At 36.1% G+C, this 26935-nt stretch overlaps 1 protein-coding gene and 1 non-coding gene across 9 annotated transcripts in view; one reads left to right on the top strand and one right to left on the bottom strand.

Moving 5' to 3' along the window:
• The window catches only part of AFG1L (AFG1 like ATPase), a 202560-nt gene that overhangs the window by 136485 nt on the left and 39140 nt on the right, over nt 1-26935 (bottom strand). For 4 of the 8 annotated variants that reach the window (XM_074368540.1, XM_010965390.3, XM_010965389.3 and 1 more), the window contains 2 exons: nt 24781-25004; nt 7634-7685 (listed from right to left, as the gene is read on the bottom strand). In XM_074368540.1, coding sequence (XP_074224641.1) covers nt 7634-7685; nt 24781-25004 — 276 coding nt within the window. Of the gene's footprint in view, nt 1-7633; nt 7686-24780; nt 25005-25642; nt 26057-26935 lie in introns of those variants that run through there. The other 4 variants (XM_045524677.2, XM_045524676.2, XM_045524678.2 and 1 more) reach the window with 3 other exon arrangements.
• On the top strand, nt 13717-13789 carry TRNAG-ACC (transfer RNA glycine (anticodon ACC)). The gene has a single exon. It is a non-coding gene; the product is annotated as a tRNA-Gly (tRNA).

Raw genomic sequence — 26935 nt, forward strand, 5'->3', positions numbered from 1 at the left:
AGCTTGAGGAATAACCCTCCCAGACTTCAAACTATATTACAAAGCAACAATAATCAAACCAGCATAGTATTGGCATAAAAAATAGACACAGATCAATGGAACAGAATAGTGAGCCCAGAAGTAAACCCACACACCTATCATCAATCTACAATAAAGGAGGCAAAAATAAACAATGGAGAAAAGACAGTCTCTTCAACAAGTGGTGCTAGAAAAACTGAACAGCTACATGTAAAAGAATGAAATTGAATATTCCCTAACACCATACACAAATATAAACTCAAAATGGTTTAAAGGTCTGAATGTAAGACCAGAAACCATAAAACTCTTAGAAGAAAACATAGAACACTCTTTGACATAAAGCATAGCAATATTTTCTTGGATCAGTCTCCTATGGCAAAGAAATAAAAGCAAAAATTTAAAAATGGGACCTAATTAAACTTAAAAGCTTTTGCACAGCAAAGGAAACCATAAACAAAAGGAAAAGACAACTTATGGAATGGAAGAAAATATTTGCAAATGATGTGACTGACAAAGGGTTAATATCCAAAATCTACTAACAGCTTATACAACTCAATATCAAAAAAAACAAACAACCCAATCAAAAAATGGGCGGAAGGCTTGAATAGTCATTTTTCCAAAGGAGACATACAGATGGCTAACAGGCACATGAAAAGATGTTCAATATCGCTAATTATTAGAGAAATGCAAATCAAAAACACAATGAGGTATCACTTCACATCTGTCAAAGTATGGCCATTACCAAAAAGTCTACACATAACAAATGGTGGAGAGGATGTGGAGAAAAGGGAACCCTCATACATTGTTGGTGGAAATGTAAATTGGTGCAGCCACTATGGAAAACAGTATGGAAATTCCTTTAAAAACTAAAAATAGAACTACCATATGATCCAGCAATTCCACTCCTGGGTATACATCCAGAAAGAATGAAAATGCCAATTTGAAAAGATACACACATCCCAAAGTTCATAGCAGCACTATTCACAATAGCCAAGACATGGAAACAACATAAGTGCCCATCAGCAGAAGACTGGATTAAGAAGATGTGGTCTACCTATACAATGGAATATTACTCAGCCATAAAAAAGAATGAAATATTGCCATTTGCAGTAACATGGATGCTTAGTGAAATAAGTCACACAGAGAAAGATAATGTGTGATACCACTTACATGTGGAGCCTAAAAAACAACACAAATGAATGTATATACAAAACAGAAACAGACTCACAGATAAAGAAAACAAACTTATAGTTACCAAAGGTGAGAGAGAAAAGGGGAGGCGCAAATTTGGGGTATGGGATTAACAGATACAAACTACCATATATAAAATAGATAAAGAACAAGGATTTACTGTATACCACAGGGAATTATACTGATTATCATTTAATAACCTATAATAGAATACAACATGCAAAAATACTGAATCACTATGCTGTACACCTGAAACTAACATAATATTGTAAATCAACTATACTTCAATTTTAAAAAATTGAAATTCTAATAAAATTTATAACATCCCTATAAAAAATGTATTATTAAATTTCAGTTGATTTTTTAAAAATCAACTAAACCAATCAAGTAGACATAAGTATATATAATAACAGTATATGTGAAAAATAATAATTGTTAAAGACAAATTACCATTTGCAAAAGAAATAAAACTATATCCCTACCTCACATTTCACACCAACATTAATTCCAGATGAATCCAAGATGATAAAAAATATGAAAGATCTAGAAGACAATATGTGTCAACATTTGTATAACCTTGGAGGAAGAAAGGTTTACAAATACATGGGAAAATGGAAACTTTTGAGAGACCATGGGAGAGTAACTAGGTCTGGACTTGCCTTCCCAACATAAACATCTACAAAACTGGATGAAATTTATGAAACTAATGTTTTAGACTCTGGGGAAAAAAAAAAAAAAAAAACAAGGCTCTGATCCCCGAGATAAAGGAAAAGGCAAGAGTAGCCCTATATCACTCCAGCTTTTGGCTTGGAGGCACCTTCCAGATTGCTGCACAGAATAGGTGAAACCAAGTAAAACACCCAGGTCTGAATGAGTTGGGTTAAGAGAGATCAGAATTATAGGAGTCCAAAACGCAGGTAAAATTTGCAAGGCAAAGTGCCAGAGAGGTGGAAGCTACATGATGAAAGGGCACTCTTGAGTCTTTGCTGAATATTAGCTGCTCATGTGTAGGGTGATACTCCATGATGTTAGGCAAAGAACAGGCACCAGGAAGCTGTAAGATGAACAATTTCCAGAGATACTGTACATACAACAACTTGAATGACTCTCCAATGAATTATGCTGAGCAGAGAAAAAGCCAGTCTTAAAAAGGTATGTACTTTTCAAATTATATAACATTTTTGAAATGACAGGATTTTAGAAATGGAGAACACATTAGTGGTTGCCAGGATGTAAAAATGAAGAGTGAGTAGGTATGGTTATAAAATTATAGGCAACACAAGGGATTCTTGTGATGACAGAATTGTTCATTATCTTGACTGTGGTGGTGGACAGATGGACCTAAGTAGGCGATAAATTACATAGAACTAAATACACATAAAAGAGTACAGCACAGCCAATGTGAAACTTATGGATACAGAGGGCCGATTGTATTCATTGTACTATGCCATTTTATATAAAGGACTTGAGTATTACCAGATTTCGGTATCCTGGGAGACTCCTGGAACCAATCCCCCATGGATACCGAGGTATGACTGTACAAGTAAAACTGGAGATATCTGAATAGGATCAGTGAATTCTATCAATGTCAATATCCTGGTTGACCATAATTTTGCAAAATGCCTCATGGCGGACATGAGTAAAATGACCACAAATCTCTCTGTATTACTTCTTACAATTGCATGTGAATCTATAATTATCTCAATAAAATGTTCAATTAAGAAAATACTTCAAATGAATCAGCTGGTATGCAAGCAATTTATTAAACTCCTTGCCAAAATAAAATTCAACATATAAAAATCACACAATACTAACAACTGAAAAAATGTTTGACAAAATTCAACCCACATTCATGATAAAAACTCCCATAAACTAGGAAAAGAAGCAGACTTCCTCAACCTCACAAAGGGCAAAAGCAAAAACCTTACAATGAAAAGATACTCAATATCACTAATCCTTTGAAAAATGCAAATCAAAACTACAATGAGATACCAATTCACATCCATTAGGATAGCTATTATGAAAACAACAAACAAACAGAAAAATAACAGGTTGATAAAGATGTGGAAAAGTGGAGACCCTTGTACATTGCTAGTGAGAATGTAAAATGGGGCAGCTGCTATGGAAAATAGTATTTTGCTATGGAATAGTAAATTGCTATGAAAAATAGCAATTCCTCAAAAAATTAAACACAGAATGACCATATGATTCAGCAATTCCACTTCTGGATACATACAAAAGAACTGAAAGCTAGGATTCAAATAGATATTTGTACATCAATGTTTACAGCTGCATTATTCAAAATAGTCGGAAGATGGAAACAACCCAAACATTCATCAATAGATGAACAAAATTAGCATATACAATAATGGAATGTTATTTAGCCTTAAAAAAGAATAGAATTCTGATACATGCTATAACATGATTGAATCTTGAAGACACTATGCTAGGTGAAATTAGCAAGAAACAAAAGGATATATATTACATGATTCCACTTACATGAGGTACTTAGAATAATCAAATTCATAGAGACAGAAAGTAGAATGGTGGTTGCCAGGGACTAGCAGAGAGTGAGTTATAGAATGGGGAGCTATTATTTAATAAGGAACAGAGTTTCATTTAGGGATGATGAAAATGTTCAGAAGATGAATAGTGGTGATGTTTGCATAACAACGTCAATGTACTTAATGCCACCGAACTGTATACTTAACAATGGTTCATACTCACTAGTGAAGGCTAAACATTCTCCTCTAAAATTTGACACAAGGCAAGGACATCCACTCTCACTACTTCTATTCAACACTGTACTGGAGCTCCTAGCTAGTGCAGTGAGGCAAGAAAAAGAACTAGAAGGCATAAAAATTGTAAACGAAAAAGTAAAATTGTCTTTATTCACAGATGTGATTGTGTACACAAAAAATCCTGAAGAAGCTACCAAATAACCACTAGAGTTAATCATTGAATTTAGCAAGGTCATCAAAAAAATCAATTGATTTTATACACTAGCAGTGATCAACTAGAAATTAAAATTTTAAAATACAATACCATTTGCAGCAGCATTAGAAAACATAAAATATATAGGAATAAACTTACTCAAAAACCATATCAGATCTCTGTACTACAAACTATAAAACGCTACTGAAAGAAATTAAAGAAGATATTTAAAAATGAAGAAATGTACCATGCTCATAGATTGGAAGACTCAATATTTTAAGTTACCAATTCTTTGTAGAGACTGATCTATAGATTCAACATTATCTCAATCACAATCCCAGAATTTTTTTTAAAAAGAAATTGACAGGTAGTTCTAAAATGCACATGGAAATGCAAAGGCCATGGAATAGCCAAAACAACCCTAAAAAAGACAAAGTTGGAAGACTCATATCACACCACAGAGATGCATCAGCAAAATCCAGGTTGTAGGAAATCCTACAAAACAAATAAGTTTATATATATATATACACACACACACACACACACATATATACACACACACACACATATATATATACACATACATATATATACATACATATACATACACACACACACAAATACAGTGTGTATACACCCAAGCATATACTAATTCAGGATATAAAATATATTTCTTACTGTGAGTCATGTTCAAAAATATTTCAAAGCCATTGCAACAGTTTGTAATCTTAGGGTGAGCAAAGGCTGTGTCTGCTTTTATTCACCATTACATTTCCAGAAACAATACACTGCCTGGCACAAGGCAGGTGCTCAACAAACATTTGTTTAGTGACTAGAAGAATGAGGACAGGAGATGCTGCCAAAAAAAAAAGAAGGGAAGAAACCAACACTAAATTTCACCTACTCCACAGTTTTGCTTTGATCCCAAAGAGTCCAAACTAAAACCCTGTAATTTTCTCAACAAAAGATTCTTACCAGGAGAGTAATTTGTAAAACCTAAAACTCTTAAATTCTAACATTTAAGCCTATAGTTAGGAAGCCAAAAAGGACTACTCAAGAGCCCCCTCCAGTCGTGCCCTTTTCACAGCTGACGTCCTGCAGAAAGAGCTGGAAGTAGTGTTCTTCATCACTGCCTCCCACTCCAGAATTTTGCTTTCCAACTCCTAACCTTAAAACCAGCCTACCTTTCCACTGGTGGAATTATCAATGTGAAACAGGTGAGGTTAAACCAGGAGGCCACAGAAAACAAAATATACTTTTATTCTTTTCTGATATATGGGAGAAATCATTAACCATTCAGTCTGCTAGTTAACAGCTGAAATCTTGTTATAAGAAAGCCAATTGTAGGGTAAGAATGAAGCCAAACACTACTACTGCAGCTTTTGGCTTTTGCATAAGGTATGCTAAGGCTTTTATTAATCAAAACATTTCATTTCAAGATTGAACCATGATGATATCAGTGCTCCTGGGGTTCCCTGGAGTGAGGATCTATCTGAGTCAATCATCTCAGCACACCTATGAAGAAAGAGTAGCATGAAGTGGGCATGACAAAGCCCAAGCCAAGGGCAAGAATAAGGAGAGGGAAGGGGATGATAAGCAACAGACATTTCTTTTCCATCAAGTCTCTTAATAACTATTTCCCAAGTCTAAAAAAGAAAAATAATAAAGAATAAGCATTAGCGAAGGCATTCTGAGGCCATTCTGCCAGCCAGAGAGCTCCTCCCAAAATAAGAATTTGACCTATTTTTTTATTACCTATTTTGTAAGTATTCTAAGCTAAACTGAGTATGGCCACCAAAATGTTCACCTCATTTCCTGTTTCAGAATTCCTTTCTCATCTCCTCTCTACATTGTGAAGATGTTCTTAGCCCAAGATTGTCACACACCCAATTTATGTGACTATCCCACGTTATCACATCTTTTCTAATTCTTTCAAACATTCAGATGAATTACATTTATTATACTTCCCTTCAATTTGTTAGAATATGGTTGTATTTTCCAAACTAAAATTTAACAACTTTCATAGTTGTTTTTTTTTTAAAGTCCTTTTGCAGAAGTGGAAACCGTTGTGCTTTACTAACCATCTCCATTTATGGGTAAGTGGTTAAGATAGCAAGAAAAACAAGGATTCTGATTTTAGCAATGACTGAACATGAAAGTGAAGGTATAGGAAGTAAATGTTCTCCAAAGAGGCAGAAAATGAGAGATGACAACAGAATGAGATCTGTTAGTGGTACCCAAAGGTACAGACACATAAAACCGATTGAGTACCTGGTATAAATTACATTCTAAATAAGAAGTATTGGTCTCAAAAATACTAATTAACCAATGACCCAAGAAAAAGAATAGTTTAAGCTTCTTTCACATTTTTTAAATCTACAGGTTTCAACAACTTGAAGAATCTCTAACAATCACTTTTGTGAACTAAACAACTCTTTTTTTTTTCACTAGATTTGCTAATCCTGTAAATGTAAAACAGGCATTTAGAGGCATTAATAAACAAATCAGAAGAGGGAGGGCCCAGAAAAGAATAGCTTAATATTTGAGACAGTGTAACTACTTATTCAACTCCTATTATTTTTCTTATCCTAAAAATCTTACCAAGATAATCAACTTCTGCCACCACTTCCTCACAATGCAAATCTCTTATGGCTAAAGGGGAGCTTGAAGCTTATTTATTAGCTGAGAACCAAAACAGATCTTGTGACATTAAATGTGCATTTTGAGTATGCCAATAAAGAAGTGACTGAAAAGCCTTAAGTCCAGATGAAGGAAGAGCCACTTTCGTGACATCAGTGAAGGTGGTAACCAGGGAGAGGTTTAGTACTAAGAGAAAAGGAATTGTTTGAAGGAAATAAAAACCAGAAAACAGACAACTCCAGTAAGAATTAAGTTGGGGAAGAAGCAAGACATTAACTGATTAGGAAAATCTAGAAAGTAAGTGACAGTTCATAAGGTTTCCAAGAAAATGTGAGTCTTTGTACCCAATGCATGGAAGTGGGAGACCAAGGAAATATTACCACTCATGCATTAAGAATGTCCACTCATCATTAAACTAAAGGTAACTAAATTGAGGACAAGTGCTTAGGTTATGAGTAGAAATATTAGTGAAAATTGAAAGTAAAAATGAACAGTATTTTTAAGTATTAAGCTGAGTCAAACAGCACTGAGCAATGAAATTCTGATTTATCTAATAACCTATCTAGAAATGATTTCCTTCCCTGAGATCAACTCACTTTATACATTAAATAATGTTTGCACGCTAACATGCTAGCTAATCCTGCCTTTCACTGTAATCACACCCTATGAGAAATAAAAGTAAAAACTAAGGGAACTGCACTCCTCTCTCCTCTTCTCCTGTTTTACCTTGCCTCATCCTATTCCCTTACTGGTAGTGGATTGAGGGATAGAAATGGAAATTATCCCTGAGTGAAAGCTGGGAAAATTTCTATTTGGACCCCTCACTTAAAACTTATTTTAACACACTTACCAACATCTCCATAAACATACAGGCCCCTTGGAGGTTTTCTCCTTGAAAAAAGCTGCAAATTAAGAACAAATTATAAATCTCTAATACAGAAATCATTGAATATCATCATATAGATAGTGTTCCTAACCATGCTATGCACAGGACTGAAACGAGTTATTGCACGCAAGTACAAAAAAATTGATGTAAAAGGACATGAAGCCCCACTTAGGTTTTAAAATAGGAGGTTAGAATCAAAGTAGCTCAGATAAAGGCTCTGAAGCCACATGACTGCAGTTTACATCCCTTTCACCATTTACTAACCCTGTAATCTTCCTTCTCTTTCCAAAATGGGCTCCCCAAACAATGACAGCTGAGCTTATTCCTGGCAAGCAAGGGATCAGAAGACGTTTTCTGGAGAAACTAAACTGTCTCCAGAAAAAAAGGCTCACAGGCACTTATGTGTGGGTTTCTCCCAAAGAAAGAACTGGGTTCCTATCAGATCACCATATACTAAAGCACACTAGTCAACAAACCTCTTAAGGGGGAGCCTTCAATCAGCTTGTTAATATCTGAAAAGACTCTAAAATGAACTGACAGCCAAGAATCAACAAAAATTTGTGGGGAAAAAAACCCTTCCATTATGACAATTGGAGACCAGAGCAAATATACAGGAGGTAAAAAACTCAGAGGAAACAGAGACTACACAGAAGGCAAAAAGGAACTTCAAAATAAAACTGTAATCAATAGTAATTAATATGCTGGGGAAAATAAAAGAAGCTATTAAAACTACAAAGCAGGAACAACATGCAATTTTTTAAAGGAGTATTAAGAACAAAACAGAGTACTACTTCAGATTTTAAAATATGGTAGCAGAAATAAAATTCCAAGGCAGGGAGGGTATGGCTCAGTGTAGAGTATGTGCTTAACATGCATGAGGTCCTGGGTTCAATCCTCAATATCTCCATTAAAAAATAAACAAGTAAACCTAATTACCTCCACCCACCCCCAAAAAGAAATAAAATTCCATAAAACAGATAAGAAGATAAGCTTGAGGAAATGCTAAAAAAAAAAAAAATTAAATAAAAATAGACAGTAACAATAAAAGATGGAAAATAAATTACAGAATTAATTCAGGGGGTCTAATTCCTGACCAAAAGGAATCCCAGAAAGAGAAAAGAGAGAAAAAAGAGGGGATGAAATTATCTAAGATTTTTCTCAGATCTGAAGGACTAGATTTCAAGATTGGAAGGAAAGAGTAAGCATCCAGCACACTGAGAGGAATAAGACCCATAACAAGTCACAATCCTGAAATTTCAGCTGCCAGAAATATTAAGAAAATCCTACAAATGTCCAAGGTGGCAGTGGAAGGTGAGAGGTGGGTAGGGGAACAGGTCATAAAGAACCAATAAAAACTTGAATAAAATTTGAGGGGCAATGATTTCCAATCTAACTGACTCAATCATTTTTCCCATAAAAATGGGACACTGACATTCCATGCATAGAGAGTCTCAAAAAATCTCCCCAACAGAAATAGGAACACCTATGCTCCTGGAAACACAGAGGATCCTGGGAGGAAAGATCTGGTAAGATGTAGGGTTGCTCCAGAACCACAGTGGCACAGGCAGGTCTAGAAAGCAATCAAGTCCAGACCAAAACAGGAGAATGAAGGCCTCTAAGGAAGAAACAAAATGGAACTTCTCTTTGCCTGATACTATTTTCAACCCAAATTACATCCTGAATTTTGCCCCACTTGGAAGAGTAACCTTCAAACTCTATGACAACTCCTTGACACCTGTGCAAAAACCAAGGCAAGCCAGAGCCGAGAGAACTCACAGAGGGTAAGAACAGGCAAAGGTTACCACTTAGCACCAACTAGAGCAGTCAATATCTTGACAGAAAACAGCCTCAAAAGCTGAATTTCAGGATCTACTACATAATGCTTTTGTTTTATAATCTGTCCAGTCACTCCAACATGCCTCAGAAACCTCTCTCACTTTGCTGTCCCTCAGCTTTCTCTATAAATCCAGCCTCTGACTCCAGCATGCCCCTTCCAGAAGAACCTTTACCATGGTTTCAGCGAAAGGATCTTCTTTGCTTTGATTCTGCCAGCTGGATGCCTTCTCTGTGTTCCTCTGTACATTAATTCTCCAACTATTCTTAAATCTCGATTGAAAACAAATTCTACTCCTGCTAAAACCTCTTAATTTGTCTTGTTCTAATATCTCATATGAACTATTCTTGTACACTGGTTATTCCATTATCAACTTGCCAGAAAAAAAAAGCATTATCCTCCTCAATAATTTTAAACAGCTTCAAACTGGAAAACATAGAAACTAATAATCTCTAAGTATATTCTATGTATTAGAAATCTTTTGAAAGCAACTTTCTATATTAAGTAACTGGAGTGTCAATTGAGAATTCTTCACAACACACTTCACAGGAATAGTCCTGGGCCTACTCATGATATAATCAATAATATACTGAATAAATGAAGTTCAAGGCAAAATTTTAACAAAGATGGGGGAAAATATGACATGGGAAGAACTCAATGCTGCAAAATATATATATCTCACTTGGTTCCATTTTCTGTTTTGTTCAATGTATTTTTGAAAGAGCACTTTGGCAAATATTATATTACATATATAATTTATATTATACTGTATTATATTTATGGCAATATTTAGAAGATGATATTGAGATATGGTTGTAGAGTACCAAAGGAAAAGATCGTCAAACATCTCAGATTACAAATATCTAGTATGGCATACTGTTTAAGATGCAGATTTTACTCTAAATAAACATAAACAAAATGGACGCTCCTCTAATGACAGACGTTAGATATTGTCTATCTAAACTATACTACATATACTCCAAGAATTTTCACCTGGAGAGCAAGCTAATTTTCTACTAATAAAATTTCAGCCTTCCAAAAATTACTGAAATTGTTTCAGGGGTTTAAAAATCTGTATTTGAAGGGGAAAATCAGGGGTTTAATGGAGAACAATAAGACTATTTAGAAGGCTGTAAAATGGGTCCTAAAGAAGTTTTAAAATTATTCATAGCAGTGAATTCAAGGAAAGTTAGGTTCACACAGTTTTCTTGAAAATAACTAACTCACACAGAAACCCACATCATTTACATGCTCCTAGTTTACACTTTCTCACAGTTTACCCTATTTTTCAAGTCCATTAAATTTCCTTTCTCAATGTTTTAATTTCCTGTAATGTGTTTTTATGTCTCAGAGCACTCCATCCTGGCACAGTTCCTCAGTGCTGGGATTCTCCATCCCAAATGTCCTCCCATCTCCACATGCCTCCTCCGCCTGCTCTCTTCCTCAGGGGGCTAACCTTGCTGGCTGGTTCCTGGCAGGGCTCAGCCCCTGGGAGGCACTACTTTCAGGGGATAGGAGGGAGGGGATAGAGAGAAATCCGGGTCATTCTCTGTTTCCTCCCTACTTTGGGGCTGTGTCACTAGCAGAGCTGCATCCCTCAGGAACAATTAGGTCCTCACAGCACAGCTCTAGCTCTTGTCAGCCTCCTCCACTTCTCCATCCCTTACTTGCTGCCTGAGGCCTGCCCTGCCCATCCATGACTCTCTAAGTCATCTCTTGATTCAGTCTTTATTTGAAACATCTACTCTGAACAGTTTTCTGCCAGGACTCTGATACACGCCCAACCCCAAAAATACACACACTTAACACTAGACAAAGACTTAAAAATCTGAACATGAATAAGTTTCTCTAGTGACCAGCTGTAAGATTTGTCATGATACTTATATCTTAGGGAATTTGTGAAGTAGGATGATGACACTTTCTCTAATGGGTTTTTTATAAGGATCCAATGATACTGTATTATAGATTGTGCACATGGTAAATAACCTTAAGGATGATGTTGGAAAACAGAGGAAAACTATCACCTACCACCACTAAGCATAAGAGATATAGCAGAAGAGTATTAGAGTTGATCCCAAAAGATCTGGGTACAAATTCCGGTTCTGCTACTTATTAGATGTATGACTCTGGGTAAGCCACATCAACTGTATAACCTGCAGTTTCCTTATCTGCTGGGTACAGGGCAGGGCACAGGGGAGTTCCCATTGACTGCCTACTTCTGCATGCCTAATCATAGAGCCCACTCACTCACGCTGAAGACTGCAAACTTCACATACTGATATCTGCTTCCATCCAAACCTGTGGACCATGAAAAAAGAAACACCACATCTTTGACACAATCCTCTCAAAGATCTGAACAACACTAAAGTACACTATTTTATATCTATAAAACTCTACCAAACAAATCAAGAATACATTCAAGAATGTAGAACACAATTTCAAAGATAGTCCTTATTCTAAGCCATAAAGGAAGCCTCAGTAAATTCCAAAGAATCACAGTACTGCAACCATAATGGAATAAAATTAGAAACAAATGATGGAAGGATGGCTAAAAATAGAAAAAATCTCATACTAAGATACTGACCTTCCCTCACGTATACCTGGACTTTTGAAGACTGCTAAGAATACTCTGAAAGCTCTGAGGAGTGTCCCTCCATTTAGTCAACAAGTCTGTTTCACTGGTTAGTTCACTCTCTGTCTCTGCAATGATTCTCTAGAACCTTCTCAGCTCCCTTCAAACTAAACTACACTTCCCCCATTACTTTCAGTAGATGTCTACTTCTTCATAAAGAGAAAACAGAAGGCATTGGGTTGGAACTCCTTCAACTTTCCATATGAAATTGCAATCCCGACCTCCCATAGCTGTACCCATCCTTCCCTCTCTCCCTCCTATGACAAAGGAAGATGATTCCTCTTCCAATGCAACCTTCTATTTATTTCTGGATCTTAGTTCCTACCTCCTCTACCACCTTCTTAAGAACCATGGCCCATCAAATTAAATTTTTCACTTTTCTTGTAATCCTTCTCATCAACATCTTTGTAAATGTCTTCCTATGAACTTATTTTTACAGCTTTAAAGTGCAATGTCTTAAAAGCAAGACATAAACCAAAAACCATAAGGGAAAGAGAGACACATTAAAAGCAGTGAAATTAAATATTTCTGTTTGGGGGGAAGAAAGCTAAGAAAAGTAAAAGGCAAATAATATATTGCAAAAAAATTACAATATTTATTACAGACAAGAATTTATTTCCTTAGTAAACAAAAGATTTTTAAATCAATAAGAAAAACAAATACAAATGGCTTAAATATTTGAAATAATACTTAATCTCATTCAAAATAAGAGGTGTGACTTAAAATAATAAAGAAATATCACCATGACAAAAATCTAAGGTCTGAGAGGATACTGTATTATCAAAGATATAGAGAGACAGGAAGGCTCAGAAACTGGTAAAAATATGAATTGCTATAATCTCTTTAAGGCAACTTGGCATTATTTATCAGAATGTAAAGTACACATACCCTTTAACAATTCCATTTCTATAAATTTATCCTACAGGAGTACCCATGCATATACACAAAGATGCATGTACAGTTCATTAACAATATATGTTATGAGTCCATTAATAGGATAGGATATCAGTATATTCATGTGATAGAATACTGTAACACTAACAAAAGCTATTGAATTGTGGAACATTTATATGAAGGAATTTTAAAGAATTAGGTAGCTTTTATAAGAAGAAGGCAAGTCTGATGTGGGATTGTCTCCTGGATATAGTGTTAAAGTTAAAAAATAAAAAGTACAGACCAGTGTGTATGCTATGGTCCCACTATATAAAAAAGAAGTAAGAATGTGTGGGCATCCATTCACATACCCAATTGTTTGTATAGGCTTAGAAAATTTCTGGAGGGCTCCACAAGACTGAATGCCTCTGGAAAGGGAACAGAGGTGATAAGAGGGACTTAATTGTGCACTCCCTTATAATGTTTTAATTTGTTACCAAATATATATGGGTTTTTTCCTTTTTATTAAGAAGTTTGATAACTGAAAAATTGTGCTCTACACTGGAATTTGACACAGCATTGTAAAATGATTATAAATCAATAAAAAATGTTAAAAAAAAAAAAAAAAAGAAGTTTGATTTAGAGAGGAGCAGATGTGCTTCCACCAGAGGACTCACTAGCCACAACACAAGAAGAGTAAAGGAGCAGGGAGGGTATAGCTTAGTGGTAGAGTGTGTGCTTACCATGCACAAGGTCCTGGGTTCAATCTCCAGTACCTCCATTAAATCAATCAATCAATCAATCAATCAATCTAATTATCTTAATAAAATAAACTTAAAAACCTAATTCCTCCCAAAAACTTAAAATAAGTAAAAATTTTTAAAGATATCTGTACCCCAATGCTCATAAATAGCCAAGACATGGAAACAACCCAAGTGTCCAATGATGGATGAATGATGAATGTATGATGAAAATGTTATACGTATATTTGTGTGTGTATATATATGTGTATAAACACACACACACAAAAAAATATTATTCAACCATTTAAAAAAAAAGGAAATCCTGCCATTTATGACAACATGGAGGGCATTATGCTAAGAGAAATCAGACAGAGAAAGACAAATATCATATTAACTGATATGTGGAGTCTTAACAAAATTGAACTCATATATACCTAACCAAGAGAGCATCTCAAGTTTATGAGACTTACTATAATAACCTAAATCAAAAGGGAGGATAATGAGAAAAACAGATGTCAGAAAAATGATTTAAAAATTTTTAAACAACGTAACTATATTACCAATTGTCCAATAAGGAAATGTGCTGGTGTGACAAGTGTTTGGGGTCCTGGTTGTTATACATTTGGTGATGCACTCCAAATCACTAAGCTTAGTAAAAATTTATGTTTTAACTTTTATATACATAAAAGCCCATTTCTACACAAAGAATCTTTGAACATGTGGTTTATATTTTTTAAAAACCTGATAATTATTCTACCAAAATTTTATTAGACAAAATCAAATGTAAAGCATGAATCCTGGAACCAAATGCATACACACATACACTCAGTTAAAAGAACAGTTGAGGGATAACTGAAGAAATTTGAAGTGGGATTGAGAAATCTGAAGTTATTAGGATTGCCATGTAAAATATAGGATGCCCAGTTAAATTTGAATTTCAGATTGACATTAAGTAATTTTTGTCCCAAATATTGCATGGGACATACATATACTAAAAAACCTATTCATTATTTATCTGAAACTCAAGCTTAATTGGAAATCCTGTATTTGTATTTGCTAAATTGGGTGACCCTATTTTAGGTATCATTACATCAATGTCAAATTTCTTGGGTGTGATAATGGTAATACTGTTATGTAGGAGAAGGTCCTTATTAGGAGATACATAATGATGTTTTTAGAGGTCAAGTGTTATGATGTTACAACTTACCTTAAGATGATTAAAGAAAAACTACCGAGGAGAGGAGGGTATAGCCCAGTGATAAGAGTGCATGCCTAGCATGCATGAGGTCCTGGGTTAAATCTCCAGTACCTCCATTAAAAATAAATAAACAAATAGATAGATAGATAAGTAAATAAATAACCTAATTACTCCCTCCACCCCCCAAAAAAGAAAAACTATTGAGAGTGAGACAGAAAACAAATGTGGCAAAATGTTACCCACTAGTGGTTTTAAGCATATGGTTGAAATTTTTCAAAATAAAAAGTTGGGAAAAACAAAAACCAAAATTTGGTAAGGCAACTAATTACTGTATTACTTTTACTTTTGAACTAAGTCTAAAATTATTCCAAAAGTATCTGCATATTTGCATTTTAGACAATTGCTTTCCAAACTATTCCTTTAACATCTGCAAAGTAAACACTGGTCATCCATCATTCCAAATATTTTGATTTGATCACTCTAACTTTATCCTTTATTCCTTATGATATTAAAATTCTAGCATTAAACAATAATCCAAGGTGATTCTCATCAAAGTTATAGTTAAAATAGCATGTTCTTCATCTTTCTGGTGTATCCACCTGCTAGTCCAGCATAATTTCCATTAGGACAATTAGATAATAAGGGTGGAGTTTTAAAATAAAAAACATTGTTTTCAATGTGTTTAAAATGCAGTAATACTTCCTGTTTCCCCCCACTCGCCTCACCATTCCATTATTATCTCCCAAAATGACAGAATCAGAGACAATGATTCCAGCTGGAATGCTGAGTATAATTACATCTTTTAAAAACTAGCGTTATATCATTCTCAACATAGACCACTTTTTGATAAAAGTAGATCACTTCAGGTTTCTAAGAAGTTCTTTAAAAACTAAAGAACTGAACTATATGTTAGCACCCATAAATTCTCTTTAAATGAAAATCTTTTTTTAAACGCCTTCAGCTGATTTGCAAAAGAACCCGTGTAACCTAAAGTACACCAATTTGCTTAGTTTACTAGTATAATTAAGCCTTTTAAGTATCTAAATAACTAGCAAGTGGGGGGAGGGGAGTTTAAGCCTCTAAAACAACTAGCGTAAGAAATGGCTCAATTTCTGATTGTAAGAGTTTGAAGATGTAAATGACTTTTTAATGCTGTATGCATTCAAGCAACAAGCATTTCTGAGTGTCTATATCTGTTAGTGGGAAACAAATGACAGGCAGTAGGTTCTTCAGCAAATCTTTCCACATTTACTCACTCTTGAATGATATTTGATTTCTGAACCAGCTTGATTGAAGCTATGCTAGGTGTGATCTACTCCAGCTCACTGCTTGTCCAGAGGGATGTCCAGGACATAAGCATAATTCTCAGACTGACCTGGAGTTAATCAAAAGAAGGATGTGGAAAATATCCCTCAGTCTGAATCCAGCAGAGATTCTGAATTTAAGGGATTAAAGTGGCCTTCCAGGCTTCTCCAGGATTTTCAAAGAATTGACATTATGGAGGAAATGAGAACACCAACACATCCACAGAGAAACAAGTGAAGTTAGGAACTCACAGAGACATCTTACTCTCACACAGACACATGGACAGGCTAATAGCCACCAAGACAACTGCCTTTAGAGTCAGCAGATTATTTCATGAATCTTCAGTGATGACTTTGTTATTCATTCAAATCTTCATATTTTTTTCATTTATTACAGAAACATGGATTGGGCATTGAGCACTTACTTTGTACCAGGCAGTGAGATAGGTTCTGCAAACCTAGAGGGCCAGAAAACAGTGGCACAGTATTTACTAAAGAAGCATGTGGTCAACAGGTAGGCAAAATGAGATGGGTCATAGTAAAAGGGTCGGAGGGGTGAAGGATAGCCTTGGCAAAGACCCAGAGGCAAAAGTAGATTCCAGTTGTGTCCAAGGATGTTCAAGTAGCTTGTCATAGCTGGTACTTTTATTGCCAGCAGAGAACAAAGACAGATGAGGCTGGCAAGAAGCAGGAACCAGGCTCTCAAGGACCTTGTAGAATACGCTAAAGAGTTTGTACTTTCTCTGGAGGGCACCGAGAAGCCTTAAGCAGGACAATGGCCCTATCTGTTAGAAATATCATTCTTGATATATTGTAGAGAGTGCACTGAATGGGAGGTAACTGGAGGCAAGACAGCACCACCTGTATCTGCTCTGCTAACAAGCCACCCTTGCCAGGTGGGAGTGTGCTACAGGGAGAAATACTTGTGGGGGCTTTCTGTGGTTCACTGAGGCAAAGGCAACTGAAGGCAGCTCTGTGGTGGTCTTCATTGCCATGAAGGAGCTATGGATAGCCTTGGAGCTGTGCCTCAGGCTTGTCCTGAAGCACATGGCTGTGGCAATGTAGCCTGAAATGTGTGTTCAGGTCCTAAAATCTACATATCTCCATAGGAGATGATGGCATGGGTTGGAATTGCTCAGTTTTTCTTATAGTTCTCTCATTTCCAAACAGAGGTTTTCACTCAGTTAAAAATCAATTATATAAAGCAAAATCAGAATTACTATTCAACTTAAGAAACTAACTGAGGGCAAATATCTAACTCTTGAAAAGTTTAACATTATTAAAAGAGAATATAATTTCTTTTAGTTACCCTTAAAAGAAGCCACCTTCATAGAGAATCTTTAGGAATAGCAAATGTGGAGGCAACTGGTGAAGAACTCTGAACTTCAGGCTAAAATAGATTTTACTGAAAAACAACTGAAAAATAATCTAAACAACTCATAACTAGATTAGTTGACTGGTAACTTTACAAGAAGAATGAAATTACTAGAATACATATCAAAATTTACCATATCATGTGGTTTTTCCAAACAGAGCAATGCCCTTCAACCAAATGGTCGGCCATATCTAAAAAGAGATCTTTCCACTGCCCTCTACTCAGATTCTCACACTTGCTACCACACTTTCCTCCCTACTTCTACTCCAAGTCCTTGTTGCCAGTGGATCCAAGTGAACAAGTCTTAAAATGGAGACTTCTGTTTTCCTTCTCCATAAATACTTTCTGCCAAGGGATTTTTCTAGCCTACTATCTAATCTAATCTGATTTTCCTCTCCTATGTGCTAGAATTTCCCCCATCATTCCCACATCCTGAAAAGTATAAAGAATTACCTTTAGGGTTGATTCAATCTTCACACAAATCTACCACTGAACATTCTGAATCTGAGAAGAAACTTGAATTTTTTTTTTGTCTCTCTTCATATGTAATTTTAAGTTCTCAACTTTAATTTCAAAAATTGCTGTTACTTAAGTGATATACTTTTCCACTAATGGAAGTTTTATAGGATAATAATTCTCAGAAGTATTTCACAAAGTTTATTCAAATGTTAATCTTGAGTGCATTGTTTATATTTTATTATTCTCTCTAGATAGTAAACATTGCATTTAATTTGATTAACAGTCCATTATTATATGAATAATACTGAATTTCTGTAATACTGAAACTGTTATATGACCAATTCGGAAACTGGACGCATTTGAAATAACAAAGCCATTTTATATGCCAAGAGTAGCATCTTAATTATAAGACATATGTGAAAGTAACTTAAATATATTTTTTATCGATTTTTTTAACATGTGAAAAAAGGATTTTAAACATAGTGATATTGATCCCACTTAAATATATTTTTAATCGATTTTTTTAACATGTGAAAAAAGGATTTTAAACATAGTGATGTTGATCCTTTTCAGGAGCAAATAGTTAATAGATACATATTTTAATTTTTTTGTGAGTTTTATGTTGTTAATTTTGATGTATATACCCACATTTGGAATCTGACCCTTCAAGACTGCTCTATATCAAATATATCTCATTAAAACTGGAAGAAAAAAGTAAAAAAAAATTATCGTCTATGTTGATGGCATAATTTTACCTCTTAGAACCATTACGAAACTTAAAATGTAATTGAATATATTGGTTAATCATTCTGGAGACTAAAGCAGGCCCATTACACTCTGCTTCTCAAATTTCAGACTTTAAATGAGTCTTTGGCATGTGTTAGTTCTCAAAAAAAACAATGTAGTTTGACTCCCAATCTCACTTCCTTACAGATAATGCCATCATTGAGCCAGGACATAATGCTTCAGTTTTCATAAAAATTTTGTAGAAGAAAATATTCATTTAAAAATATTTCTCATCTTTTTTGCATTTATTTTGTATTCAATGTTGCTTATGATGTTCTAAAGGATAAAGTTCCAGGAATCAGGGAAGCTTTACCTAAATCACATGGCTCAACCTACTTCACCTATAGGAAATGCCAGTTCTAAGAGGAACAGAGAGAGTAAAGTGCTGACTCCCTTAGCTGGAGGAGAAGGGAGGAACTGAGAGAAAACAGCAAACTGCCTAGTCTTGGGTAAATAACTGAAGGGATCCAGATAACTAGGTCTCCTGCATCTCCTGAGAGAAAAGTCCACAGCCCAGCATTCCAGGTAGCCTGCTCACGGCCTCCAGCTCCTAGCACCTGGATTTAAGGCAGCATAGGTCTTCTACCTGCTATGTACATTGGTCTTGGGAGGGTGAGGAGAGGTATCCAAATAAAAGATGGTAGGTTGTAAGAGAAAGTTGGAAATAATAATTTCTCATTAGGGGAAAACAATTATTTTGCGGAGAGCAGGAGAAAAAGAAAAGGAATTTTGTCCCTTCTCCCCTTCCCTAACTCCCAGGTCTCTTTGGCTATGATGTCTCCTCCCAAGAGATGAAAAAACCTGGCTGCTGTCAACCCCCTGATTAATGGAAACAGAGATTTTCAGAATAGCTCCACACTCTGTTTAATTCTCTCCTTCCATGGCTCTAGAAATGCTTGATTTGGCTGTGTAAAAGTAATTCTAATTATAGTGATTTACATGAACCACTTACCATTTATGCCTAATTACCTCATAGCACAATAACAATTATGCATACATTAAATGTCTCAGATTAACCTGGCTGTAAGTTTTATTTGATAACAAAAGTGAAGTAGTCGTAGATGCTCATTCTTCATAGTATGTTGCTCATATAGGATGGTCATCTGCTCATAACTTTTTCAAATTTTTATTAGAGAAAACATTGTTACATATGTAGGTGAAACAGCCTAAAAGTCTTCCACAATTTCTTCTCATTGATTAATAATGCTGGTATTTTATTCTAACATTATGGCTTACCCTTAGAGAAAGTTTCTTAGGAGTACAATTTTTTTTTGAAGTCCACTATAATGAGTATTTAAACATCTACATCAAAAACAAAATCAAATGCCCATATATGCTAACTGAAATAAGTCAGACAGAGAAAGAAAATATTGTATATTCTCACTTATACGCAGAATTTTAAAACAGCCTAACTCATAGAATGGCAGTTACCAGGGGCTGTAGGGGTAGGGGAAATGGCAAAGTATTGGTCAAAGAATACAAACTCCCAGCTATACGATGAATAAGTTCTAGGGATCTAATGTACAGCATAGAGACTATAATTAACAATACAATATTATATATTTGAAAGTTGTTGAAACAGTAGATCTTTAATGTTTTCACCACAAAAAGAAATAGTAATTATGTGAGGGGATATAGATGTTAACTAACTTTATTATGGTAATCATTTTGCAATGTATACAAGTATCAAATCATAACACTGTATACCTTAAACTTACATATGCTATAATCAAGAACTCTACATATTAATAAAGTTCTATTGTTGGAAAACCTAACAGTCCGAATTTTCCTTTTTCAAAATTAAAGCTTTTTACATATGTTTTATTCAAATTACACTAGATGTTTGGGATTTTTTTAATGTTAAAGATTTGGTGGGCTTATTTTGATAATGTTGATCCTTCAATCCATGAGCACAAGATATCTTTCCATTTCTTTGTATCATATTCAATTTCCTTCATCAATGTTTTACAGTTTCAGAGTATAGCTAACCTCCTTGGTTAAGTTTATTTCTAGGTATTTTGTTGTTTTTAATGCAATGCAAATGTTTATGCCAGTTATAAAATTCTGGGTTTTGAAGGGCAAAAAAGAAAAAAAAAAAGTTAATGAAGGGCCACAAATGGCAAAATATCCTTCTTTTTATGGGTGAGTTGTATTCCACTGCATATATGTGCTACATCTTCTTTATCCATTCATCTATTGATACGCATTTAGGATGCTTCCATATCTTGGCAATTGTAAATAGTGCTGCTGTTAACAGCAGAGTGTATGTACCTTTTTGAATTAATGTTTTTGTTTTTCTCAGGTATGTGCCCAGGAGTGGAACTGCTGGGCCATGTGGTGGTTGTTTTGGGGTTTTTGAGAAACCTCCATATTGTTTTCCACAGTGGCTGCACCAATTTACATTCCCACCAATAGTGCACAAGGGTTCCCTTTTCTCCACGTCTTTGTCAGCATTTATTATTTGTGTTCTTTTTAATGATGGTCATTCTGACAGGTGTGAGCTGGTGCCTCACTGTGATTTTGATTTGCATTTCCTTGATATTGGTGATGTTGAGCAGCTTTTCATGTTCCTGTTGGCCATCTACATTTCCTTTTTTTGGAAAAATGTCTGTTCAGTTCTTCTGCCCATATTTTAAATGGGTTGCTTATTTGTTTGCTTTTCAATTGTGGTACAGTTAATTTTTTAAAAAAAATGCCTTCTCAGGAAACTTAATCATTTTTAAAGGCCTTTGATTTTAAATGAGATACGTATGACTCTTCCTTTCACTTGAACACCTAGAGGCCACTGCAGGGTGAATAGCTGGCCTAATGTCAATATTCTCTTCTCAAAGTCCCATAATTTGTATGCATATACATATTTTAAATTTTCTTTTCCTAAGTAAGTTACCTAAAAATTTAATCAGTTTTCTCCTACCTTCTAAAATTCTTATTTTAGCAGTTCAGACTCTATTGTCAACTTATTAGTGAAGTCTATACCAAATGAATAAATCCACACACACACAAAAAAAGATCTGGTGGGCTTAAGAAGCTACAGGAAACTAAGAAACTTAAGAAACTAAGAAACTCAAATACTACAAAAGAGATGCTGATCTATCTACTCTATATTCGTTCACATATGTACCATATGCATTAGGACTTAACAAACAGAAGCTTTTATTAGACACATTTGAAACTACCTGACTTTTCAGATCTCCTCCTTACATAAGGTTACAATTACACAATAAAACCAGGTCCTCTAGATAATAAGTATCGCATTTACTAACTGCTAAATCGCTGCCTATTTACTAGGCAGACCCAGCATAGCCAATTCATAAATCAAAGGTGGATGTGTGGGAATTAAAATAATAATTTTAAAGGAAAAAACGACGTTGTTGAATTAGTAATCAGATAAGTTAATGATTACGGAATACTTTTGACTGGATGGAAGTTCATCACCCCGGTAAGATGAGCCCTATGGATGATACAGAGCTTAGAGGAGGGAAAAAAAAAGGGACTGTATTTCCAAAAGGGAGAGGGCTAGACCAGGAACAAGATGCAAAATTCATGAGAGCAATAAAACTTTCAAATAACAACAACAACAACAAAAATCTGGTTAAGTAAAAAAATCCTGTTTCCTGGCTCTGACACATAACCAAACTTATTTTATTTGGAAGACCACCTGAGATGCAGACTATAATTAGGTATGCAGTAACCTAAGCAATCTATATTTTTCAAACTTTTTAGTTTTTGACTCACCTATAAACTTTTGCAAATATGGGGAGAAGAGAAAAAATTGGCTATCAAAAGGGATAACTCATAATTATTTCTTATTGCCATTGTGCTGAACTGGCCAATCACAGTGGCTCCCACACTCACAATCCACTTCTGAGGGAAATCACCCTGCCCACAGGAGCCATAGGTGGCACCTTACAGAGAGATCCAATCTTTGTGCTGACTGGCAGCCTCTCAAAACCTGGTGTGAAAGCTCTGTCCAAACAGGGATGAAGTGACTAGGTGGCCGTCAGATTCTTACCCAGGAACTGAAACCACAGATACAGGAAGAGAATTGAGAAACTATAGAATGAACAGAAGTAGAAACAGACATGGGGGAAAAGGAGCAAACAGTAAGCAGATTATGTGAATGGCAGGGCACTGGAGAATCAACATGTACCTCCTACTATAAGTCATCAAAGCTTTCAGAGTCACTGAGTCTGCTGAAAGCTGGCACAGGCTCTGTGAGGCCTGGCTGAGTGATGGAGATGCCCTTCATTGCTACTTTCTTATGTAATCTTATTCTGTATCTCCATCTCCTTCTCAAACCTAAATGATTCTCTGTTCCTTTTAATGAAAAGATGTTAATACAATGACAGCCTTTTTCCTTATATAAGAATAAAACTATTTCATTACACTCTCAAGTGCTTTTTAAAAAGTAATATTACTTTCATTAGTTTTTAAGTAAAGTAATACTAACATATGTTACACAGTACCTTCCTTCTAAAGACCTTATAATAAAAGAATATTTGTGTGTGGGGGCAGGGGAGAAGTGGTTTGGCCAATCAATTAAAGGAAAACTAGTTTCTTAGATTGAACCATATTCTAACTCTTATTACTATGAATATTCCTCATAATTTGAAGATGACATCACTAATGACAATGGCTTCTATAGTAGGATAAGGAAGGGGAGCTTTCCTGTTGTACTATAATTTCAACAAAAACTCAAAGCTGAGGACAAGGGGAGACAGGTTCCTCTACACACTAAAGAGAGGCACTAGTTGTATCCATGGAAGAATTACTTAAAAAGAGGAAAAAAAAAAAAGCCCTAAAACCAAAGTAATCAAAGTAGAAAGTTGTTAGCTGGGTAAAGAATGCTGTGGCAGTTCCCTCAAATGAACCTCATGCCAAGTGCAGGGGTTCCCCAAGAGAAGCATCCAAAGAGATTAGAATTAAGGCAAAATGGGCATCCCCCTCACCCAGGGGGATGCTTGTTTATGTGAGAAAATCTACAATTAGCTACCATAGCAGGGTGTTGAAGAGTTCATGGAAGAACTTGGCGTGTGTCCTCAGGAGTACGGAGGTGTACAGGACAAAGACTGATGCCTGTTTCTTATATCTGCAGAAGTCCAAGGGCAGGAGGCTGAATGAAGCTGCCCACGCAACAGAGGTTGGAGAAAGGAGATGTTATACTTCCTGTGGCCTAAGCAGACATCATAAAGGTGACCTGGCTAGAGCTGTCCTGAAAGGACCCCACCGAAGAAGGCTAAGGGCAAGGGCATCCCAGCAGCATGCGATGGTTCGAGGTGTTCCACAGAAGGTCAGTCACAGAGTGGAGGTCCTTGTGGGGGTCCTGAGGAACCCATCAAATGCCCCTCAAAAGAGCTAACATGTCAGCATCTACCACACAAAAGGCCCTTAACCTGTCACTTAAGACTCTGTTGTTTCACTCTAATCTTCTATCCCTCTCATTCTGACCCTAGAGAAGCCAGGCTAGCAAAGAAAGGAGAAGGAGGGGGAGAGAAGAACAAGTCACTCCCCCTTTTCCACTGTTGATCCTGGGTCAGGCCTGAGCTAGGGAGGGGGTGGTTTGAACTGCACAAGTTTTCACTTTGACTGGTATTTAGGTATTTTTTAAATACCTCAATATGAAGCTATTTGAATCCCCCTGATGGTAAAAGAAAGCTATGGAACATCAAGAGGTCAGGAATGGGGATCCAACAGAGCTTGTTTAAAGGAACTGGCAGGAAATGTTCAAGCTGTTTCATGACTGTACTCTACTGCATTTAGTCCATTTCAAAAATGCAGTAAGACAATATACTTACTTTAGTAAGTATAGACAAAATTATAGACAATAGTAAATAAAAACAATAATACCTACTTTAGAAAAAAATAATACTTTTAACTGTTCAATCTTTAATGTCATGCAAACCTCACCTTTGAAAAAAGGCCTTCTGCCTCTATACTGTATCCTTTAAGGTCCTCATGTAATTTCTGCAAACGCTGTATGACTCTTCTTTGATTTTCATCATCATTTAGCTCACGAGCTTTGATCAGAAAGTCATAGTGGTCCAATGGTCCATGGCAAACAGCCAAAGCTTTTGAATAAGCCTCTGTAGCAGCAGTTGGAGACATATTCTCGGGGGTCTGAACTATATAGGCTATAAACAAAAAAATATATAAAATGTTAGATTTTCTGAAATGAAGATATTTCATAGTGCTCTATATTTGTTTCTTAATGGTCACATTAGAACTTTCAATCAGTTACAATTGTATATATTTGAGCAGTTATTGTCAATGTCATTTTGAGAAAAATAAAAATATAAAACACATTTTATACAATAAAAATACTTATTATAACTGGCTCATTTTAATAAACCCCAAACTCATAAGCTATCACTATAACTCCTCTTCTAGGAAGCCTAACCCCCTCCAGATTATCTGCTCCACTGAACTCCACTGAATGAGCCACCTGGTTCATCAGATCCTTCCCCACAGCAGGGGTGGTGCCTGTCTCTGCATTAGGCCTAACTCTGGCTCTTCAGTACCAAGGCTAGACTCAAAGGGTTTTCTATTACTTCCTTACTTGCTATCCAAAACAACACAGCATTCAGATGTTACCACATTGACTTCACCCTCTGCTTATGAGATTCCTTTTCCATCACCTTTACACTGAACACAAAGAGTTGGGACACAAAGAGTGTCTGTTTCAAAGGAGGAAGATGTTCTAATACTTTTTTTAGCCTCTCCAGGAAGAAAACAGGCCATGATAAGGTTCAAGCATAACTCCATTCCTTACCTGGGTTCAATGAGCAGCAAACTGGCACATTTTTAGACACAGATTTCGCAAGGGTACTTTGCCATTGTTTCTCTTGTCTCACTGAATATCATGTTTCCTTTGTTTCAATAATATGAAAATCACTTACTTTAGAAAAAAATAATTAAAAGTCACGACATTATTTCCATCTTTTTCTAAGAGGAAGAAATCCTTAAATATACCATGACTGTTAAGGATAAGGCAGGGATGTCCTCTAGCAGCTGCTCTCCCTTTCTGAATAGAGGTTTTAGCTGCGTACAAGGCTGCCCAGGGAAATATTCCATATCCTGGCCTCTCTGGCAGCCAGGATAGCCCTATGACCAATGGGATACAAGCTGAAATGTGTGCAGCTCTGCTACGGAGCTCTTAAAGGGAAAGGGCAAATCCCCCTCCTCCCTTTTCCTCCCCTCCCTCTGACTGGGAAGAAAGTGCCATGACTGCAGCTGGAGGAGCCAACCTGGCAAGGAGAAGCACACAGAATGCTGAGCAAAGCAGAGCAAAGTTCCCCAACAACGCTGAGCTGCCAAACCAGCTCTGGACCACCTGCCTGATTTTTATGTAAAATAAACGTCTATCTTGTTTTTCAAGCAGTGTATTTTGGGGTCTCTTTGTTACAGAGGCCTAAATTGTACCCTAACTAATACAGGGGGCTTACAGCCTGCAAAAGAGAACTGGACTAAGGGTCTCCTGGAAGCCTAGGCCTCATAAGACCAAAGACAAGGCTTGGGCTCAGTGCTAAAGCTGGAGGCATAGGTTCAGAGTTCTGTAAAGGTTTCCAGCAATTTGAGATGTTTACCAGAGTGGTACAAGAAGAAATATATTTGGCCTTTGTCCACAGTCCCTGGCACAGAGCTCATAAAACTCCTGGAATTTCCTGAGTGACAGTGTCTTTTGTTAGTCATAATGAGCCTCTTTCCATCACACATTAATGCTAATGAACTTAGAGTAGGGCCCCAAGATAGCCTCAGGACAGAGCTGGTCTGCAGAAAGACCAGGTGTTGAGAGAGTTGGGACTTTCAGCCCCACCCCACAACCTGGGAGGGCAGGGGAGGCTGGCGATTAAATTCTATAAACACTTCTGAACAATGAGATTTGGAGAGCTTCCAGGATGGTGAACAAATCAAGGTGACATACCCAGAGAGGGCATGGAAGCTCCACACCCCTGCTCCCATCCCTTGCCCTGTGAGTCTTTTCCATGTCTGTTTCTGAGTTGTACTCTCTATAATAAACTGATAAACATAAATATTTTCCTGAGTTCTACAAGACATTTCTAGT

The sequence above is a fragment of the Camelus bactrianus genome, chromosome 8, assembly GCF_048773025.1.
Source record: "Camelus bactrianus isolate YW-2024 breed Bactrian camel chromosome 8, ASM4877302v1, whole genome shotgun sequence".
NCBI classification, from domain to species: Eukaryota; Metazoa; Chordata; class Mammalia; order Artiodactyla; family Camelidae; genus Camelus; species Camelus bactrianus.